The sequence below is a fragment of the Caloenas nicobarica genome, chromosome 9, assembly GCF_036013445.1.
Source record: "Caloenas nicobarica isolate bCalNic1 chromosome 9, bCalNic1.hap1, whole genome shotgun sequence".
NCBI lineage: Eukaryota > Metazoa > Chordata > Aves > Columbiformes > Columbidae > Caloenas > Caloenas nicobarica.
The window spans coordinates 24,828,875-24,854,454 of NC_088253.1; the positions used below are offsets into that span (position 1 = coordinate 24,828,875).

General features: G+C 41.1%; 1 protein-coding gene across 2 annotated transcripts; it reads right to left on the reverse strand.

Annotated features, from left to right (window-relative positions):
• Nucleotides 1–3,971: 3,971 nt before the first annotated feature.
• LOC135992150 (putative E3 ubiquitin-protein ligase UNKL) lies at nucleotides 3,972–25,133 on the reverse strand. 2 transcript variants are annotated; one of them, XM_065641136.1, is made up of 7 exons: nucleotides 25,073–25,133; nucleotides 20,251–20,416; nucleotides 17,297–17,341; nucleotides 11,947–12,183; nucleotides 11,101–11,303; nucleotides 10,015–10,269; nucleotides 3,972–7,786 (listed from the first exon to the last, which is right to left on the reverse strand). In XM_065641136.1, exons 4-7 carry the CDS (start codon nucleotides 12,029–12,031, stop codon nucleotides 7,631–7,633), a joined length of 699 nt encoding a protein of 232 aa, XP_065497208.1. In that variant the 5' UTR covers nucleotides 12,032–12,183; nucleotides 17,297–17,341; nucleotides 20,251–20,416; nucleotides 25,073–25,133; the 3' UTR covers nucleotides 3,972–7,630. The 2 variants fall into 2 exon arrangements, with proteins under 2 accessions (XP_065497208.1, XP_065497207.1); XM_065641135.1 differs by lacking the exons at nucleotides 17,297–17,341; nucleotides 20,251–20,416; nucleotides 25,073–25,133 and having other exon boundaries at nucleotides 7,702–9,297; nucleotides 11,947–12,101.
• Nucleotides 25,134–25,580: the final 447 nt, after the last annotated feature.

A 25,580-nucleotide genomic window follows, 5' to 3' on the forward strand; every position in this document is an offset into this window, starting at 1 on the left:
GCAGTTTCTCTAAACAGTCGAGAGATTATAAAATCGCACGTGTCTTTTCCAAGCAGAATGAGCCTGTGATTCCACGAAAAAGGAGGGCAAGGAGCAGGTCAGCTTGTCAGAGAAAGACAGGGACAGGGAGCAAGACAAGGCGACACAGAGAGAGAGGCAAAAGGGACAGGGAGGCAGGGCAAAGGGAAGGAGAGGCCAAGATCAGAGACAAGCAGCAGGACACAGACGGTGGGGAAAACTCCTAGAATGGGCAGCGGGAGAGACAGACCAAGGAGAAACGGGCGCCGGGCCGCGGGACAGGGAGCGGGGCAGACCGTCACAGAAACAAAAACAAAGAGGGAACGGGACAGAGAAACGAGGGGAAAGACAAGGAGAAGAGCAGAGAAACAGGAACGGGGGCGGGCAGGGAGCAGGACCGAGAGATGGAGCGAGGAAGGGAAAAAAGGATGGGGGCAGGACGCAGGGAGAGAAACAAGGACAGGGAGCAGGAAAAACGGACGTGAGAGGAAAAAATTAGCAATATGCTGCAGGACAGAGGTGGAAGAATTACAAAAAAAAACAGGCACGAGGAGCATGAGAGAATGACCGCGAGGGGAAAGAGGCACAGAGACCAGGACAGCGCCGGAGCGGAAAAAAAACCCAAAAACCACCAAACCAAAACAATGGTGCTGGACCACTGGTGAGAGAGAGAGGGACTGTGGCAGAACAGAGGAAAAGCCAGCAAGGCCAAGCAGGGCAGGGGGACGGCAAAACAGAGAAATAAACATAACGGCAGAGTCAATTATACTGTTAAGCAACATTCTTTATTTTATCGGCACTGGGGAACTCTGGAGATCATCTTCCATAAGTGCTCCAAAGACTGGACGCTCTTGTATTGCTTATATTCACATCATTATTACATATGCATTATAATTTTTGAAAAGTTTAACATACAATACATCTATACTAAGAAAGATTTGATGATGTTAGTTATAATTGTTTAGTTTCTTAATGACAACACATCTATTAATTATTAGTTAAATAGAAACTAAGCCCTCTGCTTCTAAACAATGTGTTACTTCATCTTCTGTCTCCCTCTTGTCATGCAGAAGGATCTAAAACTTGAAAAGCATCCCCTCGTTGTGCAGGTGGTCAGAAAGCATTTATCTCATGTCATCTGGTTAATGATGGGTATGTCTTGTAGAACTGAATCACAGTATACAATAACTTGGCAGCTTCTCTTCAAAAGCAAGAGAGAAAAAATGGACAGGTATCTGGAAAAACAAGACAGAGAAAAAAGCAGCAGGGACAGAGGAAAAGAGACCGAAAGAGCACCAAGAAATAGGGCAGAGAAAGAAAAAAATCAGGGCGGCAGCAGCGGGGAAGAGATGGAGGAAAAAACCTGGCATGGTCAACGGGACAGAGAGGAACGATACTATGGGCAGGGAGCAGGACACTGGGATATGGCGAGATTCCAAAGTTCGGCAGAAGAGACTTTGCCGTTATCTCATAATGTACTGAATCTGCTGTAACATGGGGAAAAACATAATTTAAAGACCAGATGAACCAAACCATCTGCAGGTATTTTTTAAAACCAACATTCAACACATAAATTATGTTCTACTCAAATTAGCAATCTAAGGGGGTTTTTTGCCTTGTTTTTTTTGGTTTTTGGTAGGATTGTGGCAGTTGCACGTCCCCTCTGAGAACTGGGGCCTGCAATGGGGCAGTTAATGGCTCTTTTCGTGGAGACCTGGAGTCGGTTGACAGGATCATTATCAGAGAAGCTGAGAAGCTTCTGGAATGCCCACAGCCAGATCTGATCAGACTATAAACAGAGCTCCCGCCAAAGACTCCCTTTGGTCTTCTGGGAGCAGCGGGCCTGTGGGCCAGAGCCCTCCCCTTAGGCTGGAACACCGTCTAAGGAAACTCCCCGGGACTGGGAGCGCCTCACCTCCTTGTTCGGGTGAGTGATGATTTACTGGACATATCCTTCAGTAAGTCCTTGCTGCAACAGGCGAGTGTTTGTTTCTCGTGGGCAAAACAGGGCAGAGGGCTCTGGTTTTGTTTCTTGTGAGTGCGTGCATGCACGCTGTGGATCCTCATTATTCTTATTTTGCTGCATCCCAATAATCTCCTCAACTGATATACGAATCTGCATTTTACGTTATCGGAGCGCTAACTAATTGTATAAACCCTGTTTCTAGTCTGTTTATTGGCTGCACTTTTCCAGTCAGAATAAAGTTTGGTTTGGACCATGTCGTCTGCCTAAACTGACTTCGGGGTGCCTCCATGACAAGGATTCATAACTGATCATGCACATTACCTGAGAACATGTTACCTGTTCCCAACTTATGCATAATGGTGATGTATATACTTCGGAATATATTTCAACGAGAGTTAGAAGAGTTTCTCATTCTTTTTATAGTTGCTCCACTGAGAAAAATATAATTTGAGCAATTTTTTCCTGCCTGACAAGACACAGGCTTTGTGAGCAGGCGCAGGTTTGCTGAGCTGCCTGAAGCCCCACAGCCGCTGCGGGGTCTCGAACTCGGGGAGCGGCTGCACGCGCAGGGCGGCGGCACCAGCAGCTGCGGGGTCACAACATCTCAACACATCCTGGATAACAGCCTTTAAAACTATTGCGAAGGGCAAGAAAACCAAACACCACCATGACCAGACAGCCAAAAAACCAAACACAAACCCCAAATCCATAACCAGCTCAATGTGGTTCATGTCTCTAGTAAAGCAAGTACCGTGTTGCAATTCAAACCAGTTTTATCGACCCCAGCAGGGAATTCGGATACTGCGACAGTTAGTCAAGAAAATAATAAAATAATTAGTTGAAGTGCGAGGAACGACTCCCATTGTTACACAGGCTGAAGAAAAAGCAGAGCTGCTGCTGCCCTTCCCGCTGCGGCGGCGCTTGCGAACGCGGAGAGGGCAGCTGGGTAAAAGAGGGGCAGAGCCCCGCAGGGAGGCGGCAGCGCCGCCACCGCCCCCCCTCCTCTGCCGGGAACCGGCGGCTTCGCCCCGGCAGCCCCGCCGGCAGCGAGGCCTCCCCCGCTGGAGCCGCTCGGCCCGGCCCCGCCGCCGCAGCAGCAGCCCCGGGGGGTCACGGCGCGCCCGCTGACCCCGCCCGACCCCGCCCGACCCCGAGGCACCGCCCCCCGCAGCCCCGCCCCTCGCGACCCGGCGGCCCCGCGCACGCGCACTGCCACACCCGCCCCGCGCCGGCTCCGCCCCGCCCCCGCCAGCACGCGCCGCTGCCGCGTGAGCTGGGCGCGGGAAGGGCGGCGGCCCCGCGCGCGGGCTGTGACCGGACGAACCCGCACAGCGCGAACCGAGCGGCGACCGCAGCAGCGCGGCGCGGGGCGAGCGGCTGGCGAGCGCTGCACAAACACGCGGTTACGGACTGTGGAAGCGTGATGCGGCAATGCAAAGAAACGCTCTGCTGTGCTCTCTGAAACGGCAGTGAAGCATCTAAACATTCGAGCCACGTTCATTCCTCAACACTGCCACAGTTTTAGCAGGAGCTCCACAGGTGTTTTCCCCCTGCTCAAGAATTTAGATACCAAATGATGATGTTTCAATGACTTTGACAGCCTCTGTCTTGTAGACCTTTCTGCTGAATCAGTTTGCTTGTATCGTAGTTAGACCTTCTCCACTGAAACAGGCAATGCCAATCCCCGTGGTTGAAACCCCGAAACGATTAGGAATGCTGTAATTAGATTGCAGAGGAAAACATATCTGTAAATTTTTGAGTATCTAAACACAATATTGCTTAGAAATAAAGATCAAAATTTTATTTCCATGTTGGTAATAAAAATAATTCCATGACTTCTGTAAACCATTGCATAAACGCTATAGCATAGAAAAGTTTTAACAAGTGTTAACAATTTTGAACAGTTCACTACAAGTAAATGAGTATATGCATTATAAATAATATGTTTTGTATTAAGAAAAATTTCATTCACAAAATCATTTCTGTCTATACACTCAAAACATTAACAGCTTCCATAAATTAACATGAGTAAAAATTCCGTATTTATTTAGGGTCTGATGATGACCACAGTTACACAAGCATGGTATGACAGTAATAATACTATTACCTATATTTAATACTAGGATACTCTGGATGACAATATAGAGTAAAACAAGTATGTCTTTAATAATCTGCTACTCAAAGAAGACTAATAATAAGCCTATAACATGCAGCTTGGGATCCATCTGTAATTAACATACTTCTGGTTAAATTACAGCTCCTAACTGTAAAAACCCTGAGAAATCACAGTTTTAATCTATTATTCCCCAGGCTAAAGTAATTGTGACAACATAATGCCATTCACATTAAAAATTACATTCTTACATAAATTAACACAGAACTTTTGTCAAATACCAAAATGAATCTCGAAAATCTATTTAGTTTGGTTTTATGTATTTTGTGGATTCAGCAAATTACTGTACTGTAGTCTCGCTAAAATACAATTTTAATGTGTCCACTTTCTAGATGGTGTATATAGAACAAGGACGAATATTTACAAAGGTCAGGTTTCACTTCTGACTTCTTCCAAATAGTGGTCTCTAGTCAACTGCATATATTTTATTATCCTCCATTTTAAAGTACCGGGGTTAAAGTACGTATTTATTTGTACTTGCAGTTGACTTACTTTAATAAAGATACAGAAAATTTTGCTTGTAATTCCTCACAAAAAGAATTTTGTGAAGAATAACTGTATTATTTTCATATGTCTGTAATGTATGATGATTTCTGGTTCAAGTGATTACCTAAGGATTCGTCTATAATTATAGCAAGCTGCCCAGTCTGAGAATTTCACACACAAGTGTGTTTCTTTGGTATGGTTTTTTTCCTTTTCCACAAAATCGTTTCTTGATCGTTTTTAGATGTGTGTGTAACTCAGCACCAAAGAAACTTACAGGGAACACCTGAAAAATTTTCAGTACTGAGGCTACTAGAGGACACACATCATTATTTTCAAGATTCATCATTGTAAAACACAAAACATACAACTTTAAAAAGTAACAGATTAAACATATTAGTTCATTTCCTCTAAAAATGCAGCACATATAAACTATGAATGTCCAGGTGATGATTCACACTGCAAGTACTGTTCACATTCCTTTTTTGTTGGTGTCGCAAGATTAGGAAAATTGCCTGTTACTACCAAAAAAAAGGGACCAAAACATAGCCCTAGGACATAGGCAAATGCACTAAAATACACCTGAAGAACTATGAACTCTGACAAGACAGCACAAAACCCATTTGTGGGTAACAAATGTCACATATCTGCATAAGGGCAGCACAATGTGGCCTAAGCTGGTTTCTTCCAAAATAGCAAAGCAAAAATTTTCACTAAGCTATTTCTAAATGTTTTTGTGAGCACAATTCTTGCAGAATGCTGTTCTACACTAGATAAATACAGTAAACTGGTGTCCAAAATAACTGCTTGTTTGAAAACTATGTAACATAATTTCAAACTATAATTACACATTATTCTTCTATTTGCTCACTGTTTAAAAAAACAAAACAAACCCCTTACATAACTACGTTTGCTTTAGTCCAAAATGCTGTTAAAAAATCAGTCTTTGTCAGAGGCTACGCAGATGCAAAAAATTAATTAATACCTACAGCCAAACTTCGTGATCCAAGTTCCTTTTTTAAAAGTCCAAAGCTGGCTACACCTTTAAAACTGTAATATCTTACTTCAGGACGGAAAAGAGTGTTTGGAAATGCAAATACAGTCCAATTTTATACTTTTCTCAGTACAAATGTTTCAGAGAAACTGTTAAAGTCAACAAAATCACATTATTAAACCAAACTTTGGTCTTTAAAGTGATATTCAGACAAAATTTTGAAACAGAAGCAAGTAGAAATGTATGTAATATTTTATCCTACTTTGCCCTTCCAAAAAGGTCTCCAAGGTTCCCGCAGATCGACATGTCTTAGGTAAGCAGCGACAAGTCTGTGCATTTAGTTCTCACAGAAAATGTGTAATGATTTTTTGCTAACTCAAGCCTTTGTATAAAGAACACTACACCCCAAAGGAGATAGTGATTTCAGTACTATTGGCTTGGGCCCTTTATTTGATGCTGACACAGTTCTCAAAAACTCTATTTCAATGATAAGAATTTTAGTATACATCTTGTTTCTTGTTTTAGCATGATTGAACTTTAAACAAATTAACTCTCTGCTGCCTGTGTGAACTCACTTTTTGTACTCTAATCCACTAATACAGACATACAAATCATGTAACACAGTAGCAGGTCATTTCAATCTAAGTTGTACTAGTGTCACACCTGAATTTAATAGAAGGAGGAATAATGCAGGCAATTATTCTATGTAAGGAAAAAATATGCAGTAATTAATTAACTTCTTCTGAATTGCATGTTCACAACTACCACGATGAAGTAAGGATATTACTACCTTTTAAAACAATCACTGTGTCAAAGTGCCACTGCCTGATTACATACTTAAATAATTTTGTAGTTCCTTTCAAATGTGCATTGCTTCATTGTTGAAAAAAAGTGTATTATTAAATATATATAAAAGCAAGAGATGTACTCTAGTTATTGTCAAATTGTTCAATACAAAATTAAGCAATAGAAATTATTTGCAAAATTATTTTTTTATGTCTTCTGCCATTTTATAGGATATTGGGGATAGGCACTTGGTAATATTATATATATCATATCTGCTCCAAATGAGTTCCACACAGGTTAGGAGATGTACAAATATTTTAGGACTACAGACATCCAAACTGAGGGAAATGTGCAAATGCACAGTTTACTGAAACTGATCTGTTTCACAAAATTGAAAAAATGCCTTTGAATATGAAAGCATACGTGCCTCACTGTTTTTGTGTCTGCTGGTACATTTATAAATACTATAGTATGCAGTTAAATTATAAATTGTAAAAGAACTAGATAAGTTGTCATTTCTATTTAATCATATTGTGATTTTAATGGTAAAACAATGTAAAATATTTTAAATTCACAGTACACATATAACATGTCATATTATTGCATATTAAAAATAAACATAAGACCCAGAAAGCAGCTTGAAGCCATTTACAACATCTTCTAACAAAATGCAATAATTAAAAAGTGCTTTTGTATTAATCAGAGTTTTTCAAACATCCAAGTAAACATAGTGTTAGATGATTGCAAAATACTGGCTCTGGCGTTCCACACACAACATACATGGCAAAGGGACCATTTGTACTGTTGAGTGTGTAGTTACTGTATCTACGTATCCATCTTCTGTATATGAAAATAACCAGTATAAACACTTCATTCAGGCATTATGGTAAGACACATATAAAGTGATTCCAGTGCAAATGAACCCAAGTCGCTTGTGCGCTAGGAATGTAAGTGGAAGTCAGAAAAGGCTGTGATGCGATTGGAGGGGAATGAAAGAACCTCAAGACCACAGAACCTCATGAAATGACTGAAGTTGCTATGTAAGGGTGAGCAAGCTTATTCTCTATCTTAAAGCAACTAAGTTTCCCACATCAAGATGGCAATCAGTCTAGCACTATTAAATGGATTAATTATCAGTGATATAATTCTTATACAAAATATAAAACCATAAAACTATTTCATTCATGAACATGAGTACTATGCCTGTATGTTACCACGGATTATTTTTTTTCTTGCAGCACAGACATTCTTCTCGTGCAGCTGCGCAGTGATCGCAAAGTACATAATGTTGACGTGGATTAAGGCTAATGCTACGATCACCTTCCTGACATACGACACACTTCTTTGACTGAAGCTGAAAAATCACCTGTAAAAAGATTATTGCACTCAATAATTAGTTGCATTCTAGCAGCTTTACACTTAGCTGTCCTGAACAAATTTCTAATTTAACAACACAAAGGACAATGTCTTTGTATGACAGATAGCTGAACTGAGGGTCATAAGATCAGAACACGTGCAACCTTTGAAGTAGCAGCTGGAGGAGTATAGGTGCTTTTAGAAAGGAAAATATCTGGGATTGAACCTCTGGACTGAAATTTTCCTGCATAATTGGGATGAGAGATACAAACAAGCAAAACCAACCAAACAAAAACAGTAAATAAGCTTTTCTCATTATCATTTACTCCCCTATTTTGCCATTTCAAACCACTGTTACATTTTCTCATGCTGTGGGAAATGTTCACATTAGGACAAAATGGAAGCATCCCAAATGTGCAAGCCTTTGAACCAAGCTACTGATACAGACTTCGGGGAAGATGTTACAACTGCAAATAAATGTCTCCATGCGATAAACCATATCAATGCTATTAAGGAACAAGAAGAACTGAAAAGCATCTAAAAGCCGTGTTAATTTTTGAAGAGAAAGACATGGTTTGGACTAAGAGAAGAACCCAGAACGCTACGTGTGGCACTGCCTAAGAGAGCAACTTTGTCCTGAAAGGAAAAGACAGGTGAGAAAAGGCCACAGTGGTAAAGGAAACCTGAGCAACTGAGGAGCTGGAAAAGGTGGTAATGGTTCTGATCACTCCAGCCTAGCTAAGGTGTCTTCCATTCCAGGATGTAAGGACTTTATTGATAAGGGTTCCCAAGACTCTTTTGGTCCTCTTTAAAATCCCTTAGGAGAAAAAACCAACAGTGGTCCCTAATCCAATCCAGAATCCTGTAAATGTACTTCATAACGGGAGCTTAGTAACTAGCAAGTCTTGTCCTCATCCACCCACTTTATTGACAAGACTTCAATTATGCTTTAAACTCTTCTAAAGCGATCCTGGCTTTTTATTCAAGGCTGTAGTTCATATTGATACAGATGGCACTGGACAGGCTGTGCAATGAGATGGAAAAGACACTGCTGAATTCAGGCAGTTACTAGAGTATGGCTGACTGTCCCAGTAGTGAAAGGAAATATTTTTTTCATCTGGACAGTCCCATCGCAGTCAGAACAGCAAGAATTGGTGTCCTATGTGGTGTCACTGCCCTTTGAGATTGTAGGGGAGAAAGGAATGTGAAACCAAGTTGCACCCAGCAAGGTTTGAAGTATGCTGTCTGGAGCAGTACACGGTCATTATTGTCTTCCTTGATGAGCTTAGAGGAGTGGTACCTGATATTCCCAGAGTTGAGCGCCCTGACGAATGCCTTCGATCTGGCAGTGAAAGAGTGTCCTAAATTTCGGCAAAAACTGGGTCTGGATTTGAGAGAAGTCGAAATGCAGTAATATGCCGCTCAGGTGATTAAGGGACTGAAGCACCTGGTAGACAAGGAGAGGCTGAAAGATTGTTCAGCCTTCAGAAGAAATGGCATCTTACTGGTGTGTATAAATACCTGATGGGAGGGAGTAAAACAGATAGGGACAGACTCTTCTTAGTGGTATCCAGTGAAAGAAGAGGCAATGGGTACAAATTCAAATATATAAGTTCTACATAGACATAAGAAAAAACTTTTCTTACTGTGAGGATGGTCAAATGTTGAAAAAGATTCCCTGCAGAGGTGGTGGACTCTCCATCCTTGGAGATAATCAGAACACTACCGGGCAAGGCTCTGAGCAACCTGCTTGAGCTGACTCTGCCTTGAGCAGGTCATTTGACTGGATGATCTCCAGAGGTCCCTTCTAACGTCAACGATTCTATGCTCCAAGTCTGTACTGGCCTCTCTGACTACACAAACTCCTAGCAGGAAACCTCACCACCTACCTTCGAAAAGCATGTAACTATTTTAATTTATTTAGGGCAACTATTTTTAGTTATTTAGGTAGTGCCCAAGTTGGAGGTAAAAGCTGGCTTTAAATCTTTTTAATTACCCCAAGAATTCTTGTGAATCACTTGTAATCTGTTCTGATAGCTGATCAAAAACTTAGAAGAATCCATCAGGTTGAGAATCCATTAGGTCGAGAAACCTGAATCATCCTCTATTCCAGAAAAGACTTAACAATGAGAGCAGTGTTGCTCTTTGAAATGAAACCTGGCATAAGTAAGTCACTGAAGGTTATTGAGCTACCAGTTTCAGTTAATCAGAAATAGTTATACAGATGAAGAAACTCACCTCATCTATTGTTTCTAAATCTAAGTGCAGCTGGCTTTGTAAGGAACGAAGCTTTGGCAAGGATATCTTTTCTATATCTCCACAGTTTTTCATATAAGGTAACGTAGTAGATAGACAAGCAGCTAATTGTGTCTTCAGCTTTTTAAATTTATTTTCCACTTCCTCCTTCTTCTGAAGAGCAAGTTTTTTGTCCACATCTGCGATGTTAGCACGTTCTTTTGCTTCTTGAGCCTCTTTCTGCCATGCATCACAAGCCTGGGAGAAAGAGATTTCCAGCATATTAAATTTTTTTTCTTTTTTTAAATTAACAACAGAAGAACAAATTCAAAAGCCTTCAAAGATGCAGGTAATCTCTCATTTTAAACATAACAATGCATTTACTGTAAATTTAATGCTTCCCCCTACTTATCCTACCTTCTAATTAACAACTCTTCTTGTTTTGTCTTAATGTAATTTTTAGGTATGTCACTGTTACTTGTCTGTAAACAGCCAGAAGCCTTTTTGGAGCTCTATAAATGGAACAAATTTTAAATGTTAAATTCGTAATTTAATGTCGAGACACATCAAAAACTACCAAAATTCAGTAGAGCTACTCAGCTACTTCTTATCACAGAACAACATGAGGGGAAGGAAAGGACTACAGAAAATGCACCAGACTGGCAGTTATCAACAAGCTCAGCATGACTGCTGAGATGACAAGATGTTGTCTGGGTACGCTATACAACCACAGCTGAGTGTAAGCCTCTGCTTTTTTCCTGTGCCTACCATCTGAAAGAGGTACAGGAGGGAATGTATGTTTTTAGTTACTTAAACATGAAGATACGTTGCTGTTCAGCCCTATCCTGAATACCTCCAAGTGTTCCTGCCTAGAGGCAGATCAACTTTCAGAAAATTAATTGCCTTTTAAAACGCTCAGTTTCCTTTACGCTGCTAGCTCATTTCGAGGATGGAAAACACATTCCTTTGACAGATTGCAATAAAACTCTGGGTCCAAGGATGAGAAGATATGTAAAAAGGAAAAGCCGTAAGAGCTGCTTGTTTGTCAAATATATATATATAATTTCATATTACCGTAGATTAGCATACCCGTTTTACTTGTTTCCAAGATTCTTCCCATTGTTTCATTTTTTTCTTGGCATTGTCAAGTTCCTGTCTAACTCGAGTTAGTTCACTTCCACTGGTGTTTGAACTTATTGAGGGGGTAGTGCCACTGCTTAGTACTGGGGACGAACTAGGAGAGACACTCCCAGTTACAAAATCCCAAATGCTCCCTGTAACACCATTTACACCTGTAAAACAAATGCAGGAAAAAAAAAATCATTCTGCACACACTGCTGCAAAGAAGAACAAAACAGATGAGCCATATACGCAAAATTTATAATTTTACCTGCAAGACTCATGACATTCTTTCACTACCTTCAGAAATGTGACAGTCTGGAAAATGTTTACAGTATTTATAGCAATTCAGGAGACTTACCGCTTTTTTTTTCTTGCTGCTTTTAATAAAAGACAGTACAGTCCATAAAAGGAGAAGTTGGAGTGAGAATTCATTTATATATTAAAAACTTTGTTCCTAGCAGCTCATATACAATTTTAATTCTTCCTCTGTTTTTTTCCTTTAGCAAAATGCTGTGGCTAAAATACATTCCTGCTGCCTATATGCCAACTGCTACATTTTACCCCTTTCAAACACCTCTCTAAATACCTCCTCTTCCAATAATTATTTTTCTTCCTTTGCTGGGAATGGAAGTTCACTCCTTGAACTTTCTTCCACATACAACTCCATTCTCAGTAATGCTATCAATTAAAATAGCTAGGCTTTGTTGTCCAGATTAAGACACAAAAAACATGCAAAGCCTTGAACTGAACATTTCTTACCTGCCATTGAGTTCCCTCTTACAATACACAAAGTGCAGCCTTCAACTTACTTACCTGAAAGGTTGTGAGAAGAGGCTGAGGTGCCTAACAAACTATGTTCTGTCTTCAAAGGCCGAGGCTGTTGGTAGTGGGGAGCCATAGAGGATGAAACAAAAGACTGAGACAGTGATTGTGATTGTGAGAGAGAACTAAGTGGAGAGGTTGAAAGGGATGATGAGGAATGTAAAGATGAGGAATGAACAAGAGAACCTGGAATGTTGACAGGTGCTGAACTTCCCAGTAATCGTTGACCTATGTACGCACAGGGACAAAAAAAAAAAAAAAAAGTTCCAAAGCAGTACAAAGCGCTCTGTAAGTATTTTTCTGAAAAATGTATCAAATGTAAATTAAATTATATATTCAAATACCTTTCATTAAAAAAAGAAAAGTTCATTTATCTGATATTGCAAAATTTTTTTTTTAATTGAACACTTGAAAGTAGTTTTCCAAGTGCCCGAAAACATAATTTATAGCTTACGCCAGTGGCTTCATATGCAGATACAAAGAAAGAGAAAACATTTTTCAGATCAAGTTTTCTGACTTACTCATTTTAACAGGAAACAACTAATGCAAGTGGAGAAACTGACTCAAAAATTTGGGGTTTATTTTAACATATAAACTAGAGTTAAGCAAGTGAGACTATCTACCTTGAAAATCATACACAGCATAATAATCAGACATAGCTCGATTTCTTTCCTCTACATACTTTTGCTCTTGTTCAGTAGATTTTAAATGTCAAATATACTTAACTCTCTATGAAAACTGAGTTTGAAACAAAGTAAAAGTTAATAATAATTTAGTCGAACAAATGCATTGTTCATAATTTCCCAAAATAATGATAATGATAAAAAATAGGTATTAAAAAAGGATGTTTAATCATTCAATTACTTAAATAAATATGCAGGGATGCAGTGCAGTTCCATATTTACTGTGAAGATTTTATTCATCAATATGTTTCAATGGCAACTAAAAATTACACCACCTTTTCTTACAAAAAATACAGCAGTCAAACGATTATACTTAAAGCAAGAGTCGTGATTCTAGTTTTCTGGTTTTGCTTAAAACAGGTGAATTCATGACATCAGAGAAAACAACATTCCTTTTAGAAGAATTTCAAAACAAAGAGACAGGGATGCTTGTTATGAGCTGCATTGCCACAATGTCTTCCAAAAATTATATCTTGATATACTCAGCAAATGTTACCAAGGTCAGCCTCTTGACCTACTATATGAGGAAAATACAGGACAGACATATAACCACAGACATACGTAATATACCAGACAATAAGTGTACAGCGCTCCTTGCAAGAGAAGCAAGGAAGCAACAAAGTAAAGGGAGTTTAGTTAAATATACCTGGACAAGTAAGAATCCCCTTGAAAATCAAAAGCCAAAGTAAAGCCCTCCAAACAAACACTCTATGAAATGGTAGCAGAAGAACCATCTCTTTTTTGCTTCCTAAAGTAGTCTTCAAATCCTGTTGAATTTTGGCAAATACAGTCCGCCTGCACGCTTTTGAGTTTACGGGTCAGGGTTTGGGTAGTAGCGGGGCTGCCCCATGCTGGACACAGCTGCGCCCTTCAGCCATGCTGGCAGCACCACTGGAAGAACATATTTAAGCAAAGGAAAAAAAAATGCCACAACGGCAGAGGAGAAGGGAACAAAAGGTGTGAGAAATAGACCTGTGAACACCAAGGTGGAGAAAGAAGAAAGGCAAAGAGGTGCTCCAGTCACTGGGGGAGAGATTTCCCCGGAGCAGAAATTCCCCTGCAGTCCATGGAAGGTTTGGAAGAGGCCACTATGGAGCAAGTATTTCCCTGCACCCTGTGGAAGAGACTGTGGTACAAGCAGGAATCTCCCTGCAGCCTGTAGACACACCAGGTCAGAGCAGGAGATGCCTGGAGGAACGTGCTGGCACAGGGTCTCCTGAGAGGAGCTGTGGCCGGTGGAGAGGACCCACGCTGGGGCAGGGAGGAGCCGCAGAGAGCAGCTTTATGAGTTGACCACTACCCACCATCCCCCTGCACCACTCAGGACAGGGAGAGGTAGAAGAGTTGGGAATGGAGTTGAGCCTGCGGAAAAGGTGGTGTGGAGGTTAGCTTTTCTCTTCATTTCTCAGCATCCAACTCTATTTTAATTGGCAATAAAATAATTTTCTGAAACTCAAGTCTGTTTTGCCTGTGACAGTGACTGGCAAGTGCTCTCCCTGTCCTTGTTTTGAGCCATGAACTTTTTATCTTATTTTCTCCCCTATGTTGTTGAGGAGAGGGAGTGAAAGAGCAGCTGGATGGGTGTCTCGCTACCCACCAAGGTCAACCTATTACACTGCAGAGAATCACAGAATCATTTTGGTTGGAAGAGACCCTCAAGCTCATCGAGTCCAACCATTACCCCACCCCTGGCACTACCCCATGTCCCTAGGAACCTCATCTCTGCATCTGTTCAGCCCCTTCAGGGATGGTGACTCCACCGCTGCCCTGGGCAGCCTGTTCCAATGCCCGACAGCCCTTTTCCATGAAGAAATTTTTTCCTAATATCCAATCTAAACCTTCCCTGGTGCAACATGAGGCCATTTCCTCTTGTCCTATTGCTTCCTACTTGAGAGAAGAGCCCGACCCCCCCTGGCTCCAAGCTCCTTTCAGGCAGTTCAGAGATCAGGTCACCTCTCAGCGCCTGTTCTCCAGGCTGAACCCCCAGCTCCCTCAGCCACTCCTCATAAGACTTGTTCTCTAGACCCCTCACCAGCTTCGTTCCCTTCTCTGAACTCACTCCAGCACCTCAAGGGCTTTCTTGGTGTGAGGGGCCCAAAACAGAACACAGGTGTGGCCTCAGCACTGCTGAGTACAAGGGACAATCACTGCCCCAGTCCAGCTGGCCACACTACTCTTGATGCACAGCGGGATGCCGGTGGCCTTCTTGGCCACCTGGGCACACACTGGCTCATGTTCAGCCAGCTGCCAACCAACAACTCCAGACCTTTTTCTGCCAGGCAGCTTTCCAGCCACTCTTCCCCGAGCCTGTAGCATTGCATGGGGTTGTTGTCACCCAGGTGCATGAACTGTCCTCCACATACAAATAAAATTGGTTACAGTTTTTCCTTTCTGTTCCATACTTTGCTGTACTTCCAATGAAGCATAATCATTCCTGCAGTATGGGACAAGTGTCCTGCAACACTAAATACTAGTCAAACAAACTATAGCATCAGAAGAATTGTTGAGCCTGACATCACTAGCAGAGAAAAAAAATTTGAAATTGCACACAGTAACAGTTTCTTTCCAGCTCTGTATGAAGCGGAATATCATGGACAATAATGGAAAACATTAATAGATAACATATAAACTGTTCTGGTGAAGGAACAACCTGTTAGCATCATCACAGGACAGAAAATTTTAAGAAGTCAATCAACTAAAATAAAAATAAAGCCCTAAAACCTCTGAAGATATTCTCACTGATATTTTTGACAAGAATCTACATAAAACTAGATGTCTACCTATTGAGACTGTAACATTTTTGGTCATTCTGTATGGATCCCTTAATAACCTGAAGCATACGGGTACCACAAATACAGTCCCTAGTAGCAACCACCTTGGGAGAAAACACAGTCGAGGTGGGAGGGGGCATCAGAGCTTGTAGCACCGTTGTCAAGATCTCAGAAATTAATATCTGGTATAAGAAACTTCTTAGTGCAATCCAGCACTGGTTTCTTCTAGCTCTTGTTATCATAATGAAGCCACTGCTACAATGTGCTTAGATCTATTTGATGCCAAAACATCAACACCACCAAATGTGAATCATAAGCTGCCTCCCCAAATGCTATGCTCAGATCTGAAGACAGAAGCATGTCACCAGTCACTTTATGTGAGGCATCTTCTGCCCACCTTCAAATGAGTGAGCTGATGGAAGTGAAAAAGTCCATTTCAAACCGAGTGACTTTCCTGAATTCTGTGCTTGCTCTGAAGCTTCATGTATCCACACACTACTAGGGTGATAAAATTAGTGACCTTGCCTAGAACGGTCCCCTTTCACGGCAAAGGAAGCACTTGGAGGAGGAAAGGTTTGAAGCAGAATCTCTGTGGACATCTGCGTTATTTCTGAAAAGAAGCAACTTACAGTTACTTATAATATATGCTTTCCTGAGGGAGTGAGGGCACTTGATGTTCGCTTGGGTCAAAACAATTTCCATGCCTTATGATAAAGTCTTGCATCTGTAATACTTGGGTACTGCCCCATCCAGTGTGGTCTCAGTGACAGCTTACACATTCCAATAACATCAAATATATCTGTACATTTGTTAAAGTCAACTAAAGATATAACAATTATCTTAAAGGAAGAAAATTTGCATAATGTATAGAGACAGTAAGTGCAAGCTTTTCTTCTTGGAGCAATGGTCAGCAATAATGAACTGGGCACAGCTGTAGTTGTTTCACTCTTTGTGTCTAGAGCCACAGAGCAAGAAGGACATAAGAGGAACACGTTTGCCACCCAAGAATACAGTTTTGTTTGCACAAGTTGTTTGCAGAAGTGGAAGCTTGCACAACCGACTTAATAATCACCATAGATGACCTTCAAATAAATGCTAGCAAAACAGATACCAGAAAATAAATGAAGTATCTGTTCTCTTGCTCTGAGACTCTCAAAGGAATACAACAAAATTATAGTTCCTCAGTTTCCCCTCCTATTTTTCTATTTTTTCCTCTTGATTATATTCCCTCTGCTACTTTCACAAAGAAAAGGTAGCATTTTAATTTCTTGGTGTTGCCCCCTTCATCCTTCCTCCCTGCTGTCTCTTCGCTGCACCGCTTTCCTTTGCCATGCCTCTCCTCTTCCGGAAGAGGCCAAACGGCTGAATACTTCCTAACAGACCTTCAACTAAATTGCTCCTTCCAGGTTAGATTCATAGAAAGATGAAGACCCTAATTTGCAAGTATTAAAATCCTAAAGATTGCTACCTCCTCCTCCTCAAGAATTCTCCCCACTCCCCCTCTCAGCAACCACCTAACCATGGAAGTACTGGTTGGTCCCCACAGCACATACTGCCCGCTGTCAGACATTTGCAGCACTCAATATGCAGGCAGTCAAGTTCAAACATAATGTCTTTCTGTAAATGCTTGTAAGCCTTTCCATCTACTGTTATGCCCATGGGCCCAAGTCATTAGGCATGTTAAAAAAAATGTTTAATAAACTAATTCCTTGCAAAATACAGATAGGATGATACTGCTGCAGTCCCTTTACACCACAGCTGGAACAAAACAGAGGACTTCTCTTCAGAGTCTTTGTTGTTTGTAACTATTTTGATAAATAAAAGTTTGGAAAGGTAAGAAAGAAGGATATTTTAAATTAGTATTATTTTAGAAATTGGACCTCTTACTTGCTAATCCAAGGTCACTGCCTTCTTGATCTTCTAATTCTCTATCTAGGGATGCAATGTTCACATCATTAAAATGCAAATCTAAAGCAGAACCTGTTAAACAAAACATTTTATCAATGATTTATCCTTGAATTATGCATAAAACTATCATAATGGCTAAAATAACGAAACTTTATTTGACTATTTTTGTTACTGCTTCTATCACAGAATTCTTTTGCATCTAGGTCATGATGAGCCGGCATGTGCGCCTGCAGCCCAGAGGGCAAATCTTAACTTGGGCTGCATCAAAAGAAGGGTGTCCGGCAGGTGGAGGGGGGGGATTCTGCCCCTCTGCCCCGCTCTGGTGAGACCCCCCCGCAGTGCTGGTCCAGCTCTGGGTCCTCAGCACAGGACAGACCTGGACCAGCTGGAGAGGGGCCAGAGGAGCCCCAGAAATGATGCGAGGCTGGAGCAGCTCTGCTGGGAGGACAGGCTGAGAGAGCTGGGCTGTTCAGCTGGAGAAGAGAAGCTCTGGGGAGACCTTAGTGCGGCCTTTCTGTACTTAAAAGTGGCCGAGAAGAAAGATGGGGACAGACTTTTTAGCAGGGCCTGTTACGATAGGACAAGGGGCGATGGTTTTAAACAAAAGGAGGGGAGATTCAGGCTGGACATGAGGAAGAAATTGCTGCCCCCGAGGATGGTGAGAGCCTGGCCCAGGTTGGCCAGAGAGGTGGTGGCTGAACCGTCCCTGGAGACATCCCAGGCCAGGCTGGACGGGGCTCTGAGCAACCTGAGCTGGTGCAGATGTCCCTGCTCATGGCAGGGGGGCACTGGGTGAGCTCTGAAGGTCCCTTCAACCCAAACAATCCTATGATTCTATGAGCAGACTGAAGTATCAGGCTGGCAGATGTCCCCTAATGTTAAGGTCCCACCTTCTCCCTACTACCACTTGAGTAATTTCCCTTCACAGCTGTCCATTCCCTATTTATTCCTCTCCAAATCTGTGGAGGACTTCAAACACCCTGCAGCTTTTATGTTCTTGCATTATGCTGCTTTGTGTTTTTTTACCAGAATGAAACCAGCAACTCAGCCCACCTCTCTTGACTCTGACAGGAGTAGACTGCAACAATATACCTTCTTCCACTTCGTTACTCCTCAGTTTTCAACATATTGTCCAAGCCTCAATGCCAAATATTACTTCTATCTGATTGGTATACTTATTCCCAACCCTCCTGCACCTTTCTCTTCCCCAGCTCTTGGGGACGATTACTCGGGGAGCAGACAGAGAAGGCTTGGAGCTCCCCGCGAGATCAAGATAAAGGGCCACAGAAAGGGCTACAGAGGCCACTGTCTGACAAAGCTTCCTCAGTCCTTGCTAATGTAACCCTCCTGCATTTCACCTAATCCTTTGCCCAAACCCACTTGTCCCTTTTTCCCATAATCACTTGGTCCCTTCCCTTGCTGTAGCTCTTTTTTAATCTCTTTTTTATGATTCTTCAATCCACCACTTCCTACAAGAACACTATGTATTTATTTTCTGTTCTACAATAATCTTGTGTTCTATTCAGATTATGTGCAGCATTTTATTTTCAATGCCATCATATATGTCCATGAAGCAGAATTCCGGAAAAAGAATTTTTATATATATGAAATTCTTTTAAGGAAAAAAACCCAAAACCTATGCCGTTACCATAGAGTAGCTTATACATACATGAGACATGTATTTTGTGATTAATATTCTAATAACAAACATAGCATTCTGAAAACTGTTTTAGAAAAACATCTGTAGACAGCAGAGGCATATTCTAACTCAGAGGAATCAAGAGTCTCTTATGCTCAATAATATAATCACACTGGGACATGGTTAACATAGGACATCACTGTTTAAATTACTCTGCAACACTTGTTCAGTATATCATAATTTTAAAATCATACTGATTAGCACCACATCTAATCTACAGTAATTAAACCGTGGTTTTTATTGTTACATGCGTAACTTGTTACAGCCAAGTACTTATTCCAGAAGTAAAGCTTATCTTGACAAAAATGTGATTTCCTTCCAGAATGTATCTTAAAATATTAACCGTAAGCCAATGAAGTTATATTACTTGCATAGAATAAAAACTAAAATTTTGCTCATTCTAATTCTGAAATTTAAAAATAATTTAAAATCTATTTTCTGTTCTAACACATAGATCATAAAAAAAAACTTTAAGGAAAGCAAGCTATACACTTGTGAGACTGCAGAAGAAGATCCACCATTTAATATTCTGCATAGATTTATTTCCTAAAATAATTAAAAGAGCAAATGCCTAACTTACCATGCTGATATGCTGACTCACTGCAGTCTGCTGGTCACTGCTACACATGGATTTAAATACAGCTTCAAGTACACCAGCTAATCACAGCAGCTCCCTGATCATATGACTTACACCACAGAACGTAGAATACAGCATCTTTCAAATCACAACTTTGCCTGCCACAGCCTCCAAAATAAACCACACTAACTGTAAAAGTGCCACAAATTTAAACAAGTTTGTGGCTAGCACTAAATTAAGGGGAGCAGCTGGTACACTCGCTGGCAGGACCTCCATTTAGAGGGATCTCAAAAAGCTGGAGAACTGGACCGACGGAGACCTCATGAAACCCAACAAAAGTAAATACAATAATGCTGCACCTGGGACAGAATAATCCCTTGCAACAGTAAAGACTGGGCCCAGAAGATCAGAAAACAGCATTGCAGAAAAAGATCTAGGAATTCTGATGAATGACGTGTTCAGCATGTTCTGTGGCAACAAAAGCTAACAGCATATTGGCCTGCATTTGTAAAAGTGCAGCCAGCAGGCTGGGGAAGTGATTATTCCTCTCTATCCAGCACCTGTGAGACCACAGTTCTTTGAGCCTATGCTGAAGCAAGAACAACTTGAATAACGCAACAAAGCATGTACAATTGGAGATCAAATGTTAAGACTTACTTATTACAGATTCAACTGTGTTACTGCCAGAATAGAATGGGAGAGCTTTGGCACTGATAGCAGAGACAGCTGTGGGAGATGAACCATCTGATCCAACACTAGAGGCCAGACTGGAAGTTATACTTGAAGTGAGTGGGTTAACTGCTGAAAAAACACTGAGATGGTTCTGTTAAAAAAACCAAACATAGGTATATAAATATACACACACACACAGATTTACGTACAAACATATAAAATAAAGAGAATGCAGTTTTTAATGTAGTTAATTTTAATTCAAACAGAAAGAAATCCAGAAGAGCCCTTTGAATAATAGATAGGATAATTCTCCTTATCGTTTACCAGCAAGAGCATTTCTCCATTGTGGCTGGACATCACTACCATACGAGGGAATTCTGCTTTCAAAAAAAGATATATTTAAACAAACGTAATAGCTAGCTGAAGTTTGATGCTCCTTTTCAAAAGGAAAATATCTACTGGGGAATTGTACCATTTAACTATGCATTTGTACACAAATTATATTCTGTATTTTTTTTTTACCTGCGAATTTTCTCATTTAATCTAAATGCAACTGGTGCGTAAGCATCATTGTGCTACACATAAGTATCATGTTATATAATGACCTGTACATCTGCTACTTCTTTCTACCTGAACATTTTTTTCATATAAAAATCACACTTTTAAATTGTAAAATGTAAAAAATGCAAACGATATGTAACCATGTCACATTCTAAACTGGAAAAGAACTCCACAAAGTCTACAAGGACTTGGTGCAGTTTCCACTATATTAATTCCCTTTATTGTTAATTTATTCCCTCCAATCTTTTAGTTAATAAAAGCATTTAACTGTGACTGAATAAACCCACAGGTCCTCTCATTGTCCTCTGTCTGACGAGCAGTGATTGTGCAGTATCTGCCCCTCGGATTTCTACCAATACCACAGAAAATGTCTATTTCAAAGCTAGATATAGTGCCAGACTGAGGCCAGTAACAATATTTTTTCCTTTAAAAATGGGCACAAACTGAAATATGGAAAGTTTCACTTAAACACAATTTTTTTTTACTGCGATGGTGGACAAAAACTGTTGCCCAAAGAGGCTGTGGAGTCTTCCATTTTGGATATATTCAAAACACTACCAGACAAGGCACTGAGCAACCTCCTCTAGTTGACCTGACTTTGACAAGGGGACAGATGGACTACAGACCTCCAGAGAATCGTAGAATGGTTTGGGTTGGAAGGGACCTTTAAAAATCATCTAGTCTGACCCCCCTGCCGTGGGCGGGGACATCTTCCACTAGATGAAATGCTTGAAATGACGCTCATAGCCCCATCCAACCCAACACTGAACACTTCCAAGCACGAGGCATCCACAACTCCTCTGGGCAACCTGTTCCAGTGTCACACCACCCTCCTAGTAAAGAATTTCATCATTATATCCGATCTAAATCTCCTCTCGGTTTAAAAACATTGCCCCTCATCCTGTCACTACAGGCCCTGGTAAAAAGTCTTGCTCGATCTTTCTTGTAAGCCCCTTTTAAGTACTGGAAGGCCACAACAACATCTCCTCAGAGCCTTCTCTTCTCCAGGCCAAGCAACCCCAACTCAGCCTTTCTTTACAGCAGGTGTTCCAGCCCCCAGACCACGTTCGTGTCCCTCCTCTGGCCCTGCTGCAACAGGTCCATGTCTGTCTTGTACTGGCAGTCCCAGAGCTGGACACAATTCTGCAGGAGGGGTCTCACCAGAGCAGAGCAGGGGGCAGAATCACCTCCCTGCCCCTGCTGGACACGCTGCTTTGGATGCAGCCCTGGATAACTGGCTTTCTGGGCTGCAGCTGGATATTGCTGGCTCACGTGCAATCTTTCACGCACCAGTATCCCCAAGTCCTTCTCTGCGGTGCCGCTCGCAATCCTTTCATCACCGTGTCTGTACGGACACTGAGAACTGTCTTGACCCTGCTGCAGGACCTTGTGCTCAAACTTGTTGAACTTCAACAGACGTCCCTTCCAAGCTCAACTGTTCTATGATTCTATGATATGCTTTTCCAAACTTTGTTCCAATATTGTAATTTACACTGAATTCACAACACATTCTCTAATATCCAATGTGACATGTTAAATTGAACATTTCTTTGCTGCTTTCTGTTTTCATAAATGTTTGAGCTGATAAAAATGTAATCTCTGAACCAGCGATACATATTAAAACAAAAAGAACAGCTGTATAATTAAAAGAGTAAAATGAAAAAATGACAAGGCATAGGATTCTTAGCCTGATCATGATCCCCGTCATTGGAGAAATAAGATATCAAAGTCAACACAAGTAGGAGAGGCAATCTAGGCTTTTCGTGTTACTGAAGAATTATCAGACTCAAAATATTTCCCCTTTTGGCCTGCCTCATCTTAAACTGAGGCCACCTGACCAGAGGTGAAGAAATTTCACACACATATACAAAGCTGATGGATTCCTTCAGTTAGTTGTCTTTCTCCCCAGCATAAACACCTACACCTACTAGACTATTTAGTCTCTTTTTCTTTCCTGACATATTTACAAACAGCGAGCTTCTTGTCCCACCCTATACCTACAGAGAGATGCACTCATGCAACTCAAAGTTTACTTTCCTCCTCTTTCTGTTTTGACAGACCAAGACTGACCCTATCTGTGACTTACAAACTCTGTTCTGGGGGATATCTAAACAGAATGGAGAGACAAAATAAACAGAAATGAGACAGGACAGAATAGTTATTAAAAAATATGTCAACAGCTTTATAATTACATAGTAGAATTTCACACATTATGCACTATTTAAATGGAGATTAAATAACACTTTTTTTAAAAAAGAAGAGAATTAAACAACTTGCTAAATATTCTGAGGATCAGCAGGTAATAGGAAAATTCAGATTGGAAGGAACTTCAGGAGGTCATCTGGTCCAACCTCCTGATCAGAACTAGGTCAGCTATGAAGTCAGATCAAGTTACTCAGTGTTTTAGCCAGTCTGGTCTTGAAAACCTCCAAGGATGGAGACTGCACAACCACATTCAGCAACCACTGCTTGACTCTACTCATGGTGAAAAAAAATTTCCTTATTAGTTTAGAAGTTATTTATAAGTCTTAAGCTTCTTGTTTCAACTTACGCCTGTTGTCTCTTGCCCACCAACTGTACACCACTGTGAACAGCCTGGCTCCATCTGCTTGACAACTTCCTCATAGGTATTGGAAGGCTGCTACCAGGTCCTCCCGAAGCCTTTTCTCCAGGCTACACAAGCTCTGCTTCCTCAGCCTCTTCCCGCAGGGCAAGTGCTCCAGTCCCGTGCCTATCATGGCAGCCATGTGCTAAGCTTGCACTAGTTTACTGATGTAACCCCAGTACTGAGAGCCCAAAACCAGATGCAGCATTCTAGACGTGGTCTAACAAGTGCTAAGCAGAAGGGTAACCCTTCCACTGATCTACTTCATGCTCCTGTTAATACAACCTGGGATAATGTTGGGCCTTCTTTACCGCCAGAGCACACTGCTGGCCCACATTCAGCTTGCTGTCTATGAAGACCCTCAGGTCCTCTTCCACAGAGCTGCTTCCCAGACAGTAAGTTCTTGTTCTCAGCCGATATTTTTGTCAGAGGGGCTTGCATCTCAGATGGAGGACTTTGCACTTGTCCTTAATGAATGTCATAAAGACCTTGTTGGCCTATTCCTCTGCTCTGTCTACATCTCTTTGAATGGCAGTCCAGACCTGTTGACCAGTCCCAACAATTTAATGTCATGTACAAACTTGACTCCCCTACCAGGTCATTGATAAAGATGTTAAACTGGGTATATCCTATTTACTCTGTTACAAACATTAATAGTGGTAGAAAGTAATGTAAAAAATACTTTTCAGGGCAAATCACAAAAATTAAGAGAGCTTCCAAGGCTGCCACTCTCATTATTTTATAGATGTGTGGGGGAAAAACTCCAACATATAGTTTCAAACTCGTTCATCTGCTATCACTCTTCTATACAGAACTCATAGGATTCACCTCTAACTATTCTGTGTTTTCTCTCCTTATTAATTCTGCACCATTCCTCCTGTTTTTTAAATGTAAGATACACTATAATCCTCCACTTTAGATTATACACTCCTGTGTGGCTGTATGAATGGCAAGTGGTAAAACTTCTGTTCTCATTAATCTTGATCACTGTAATTAACAAAGTATCAGGGTTCTTGTCCTAGCAGTGCAACGCTGGCAGAGTTTTAAGCTCCCTTACGTATACTGAATGGCCTCTAACACCTGATGGATTTAGCTTCATGACAGGTCAAAGCTATGCCCTCTTCCCTGTCACTTGAACTATTTCTCTAGCTTCGAGCATCTCTGATGCTTGGACAACTGTATCATCATCTTCCTTCTGGCCTTCCTTAAATGTTGTCAATCCATCCTCAAATTAAGTTAATCCAAAATTGCAATGTGAAAACTCTGCCATGGAATTACTATAATCAAAAGCATCCTCAAATTGACTCATACTCCTCCCACCCCTGGTACCCCCTGCAGAACACATCTGTTGTACATTTTCACAGAACCTAGACCATGTCCTGACAGCTTTTGCATAACTCCAAGAACAGACCACTCTGCGCAACCTGTTCCAATGCTCAGTTTCACATACACGGTAAAAACGTATTTCTGTACATTTAGGCAGAACATCCTGTTTTTCAGTTTGTGCCTGATGCCTCTTGTCCTGTCACTGGGCTCAAATTTTCCTTAGACAATGTTGTAAAGTGCCACATAACTTTCATACTGCATGAATAAATTATCAAAAAGGGAAAAATATTTACAGTGTTTAGCTTTTGGCAATACCTGCTTGTTGTCTTGTTCGTTTATTTTCTGCTGATTCTCAGATGGGAATTCTCGATGCTTTGCCTGAAAGAAGAAAAATCTATGTAATATATGAACTTAATGAATCATTGCTGTAAAAGATATTATTAGTTTATGAAGGGTCAGTGGCATCTGTAATGGTATGTATCTTAAACAGGCTGACTTCATTTCCCTCACTGCAATCCCATACTGAGAATTAAATTTTAATGATCATAGAGTAAATATACATGGAAAAGGAAGAGCAGTTGCAATTGTTCCACTTATATGCATAATTGAGCACATTCAAGTTATTGCTGGTCCAAAAATTGACTAGCCATGTTAGCATTATGCCGTGGCAGAAATAACATGTCCCAAATGCTCACCAGCATACTTTTCTGAAAGGCTGGTGGGATAGAAGCCTGAGGTAGCCAAAGTTTGAGTGGAACTGTCTAGATTTTCCCTTGAAGTGGTCATGCTACAAATAACCACCACAACAATAAAAAAGAAATCA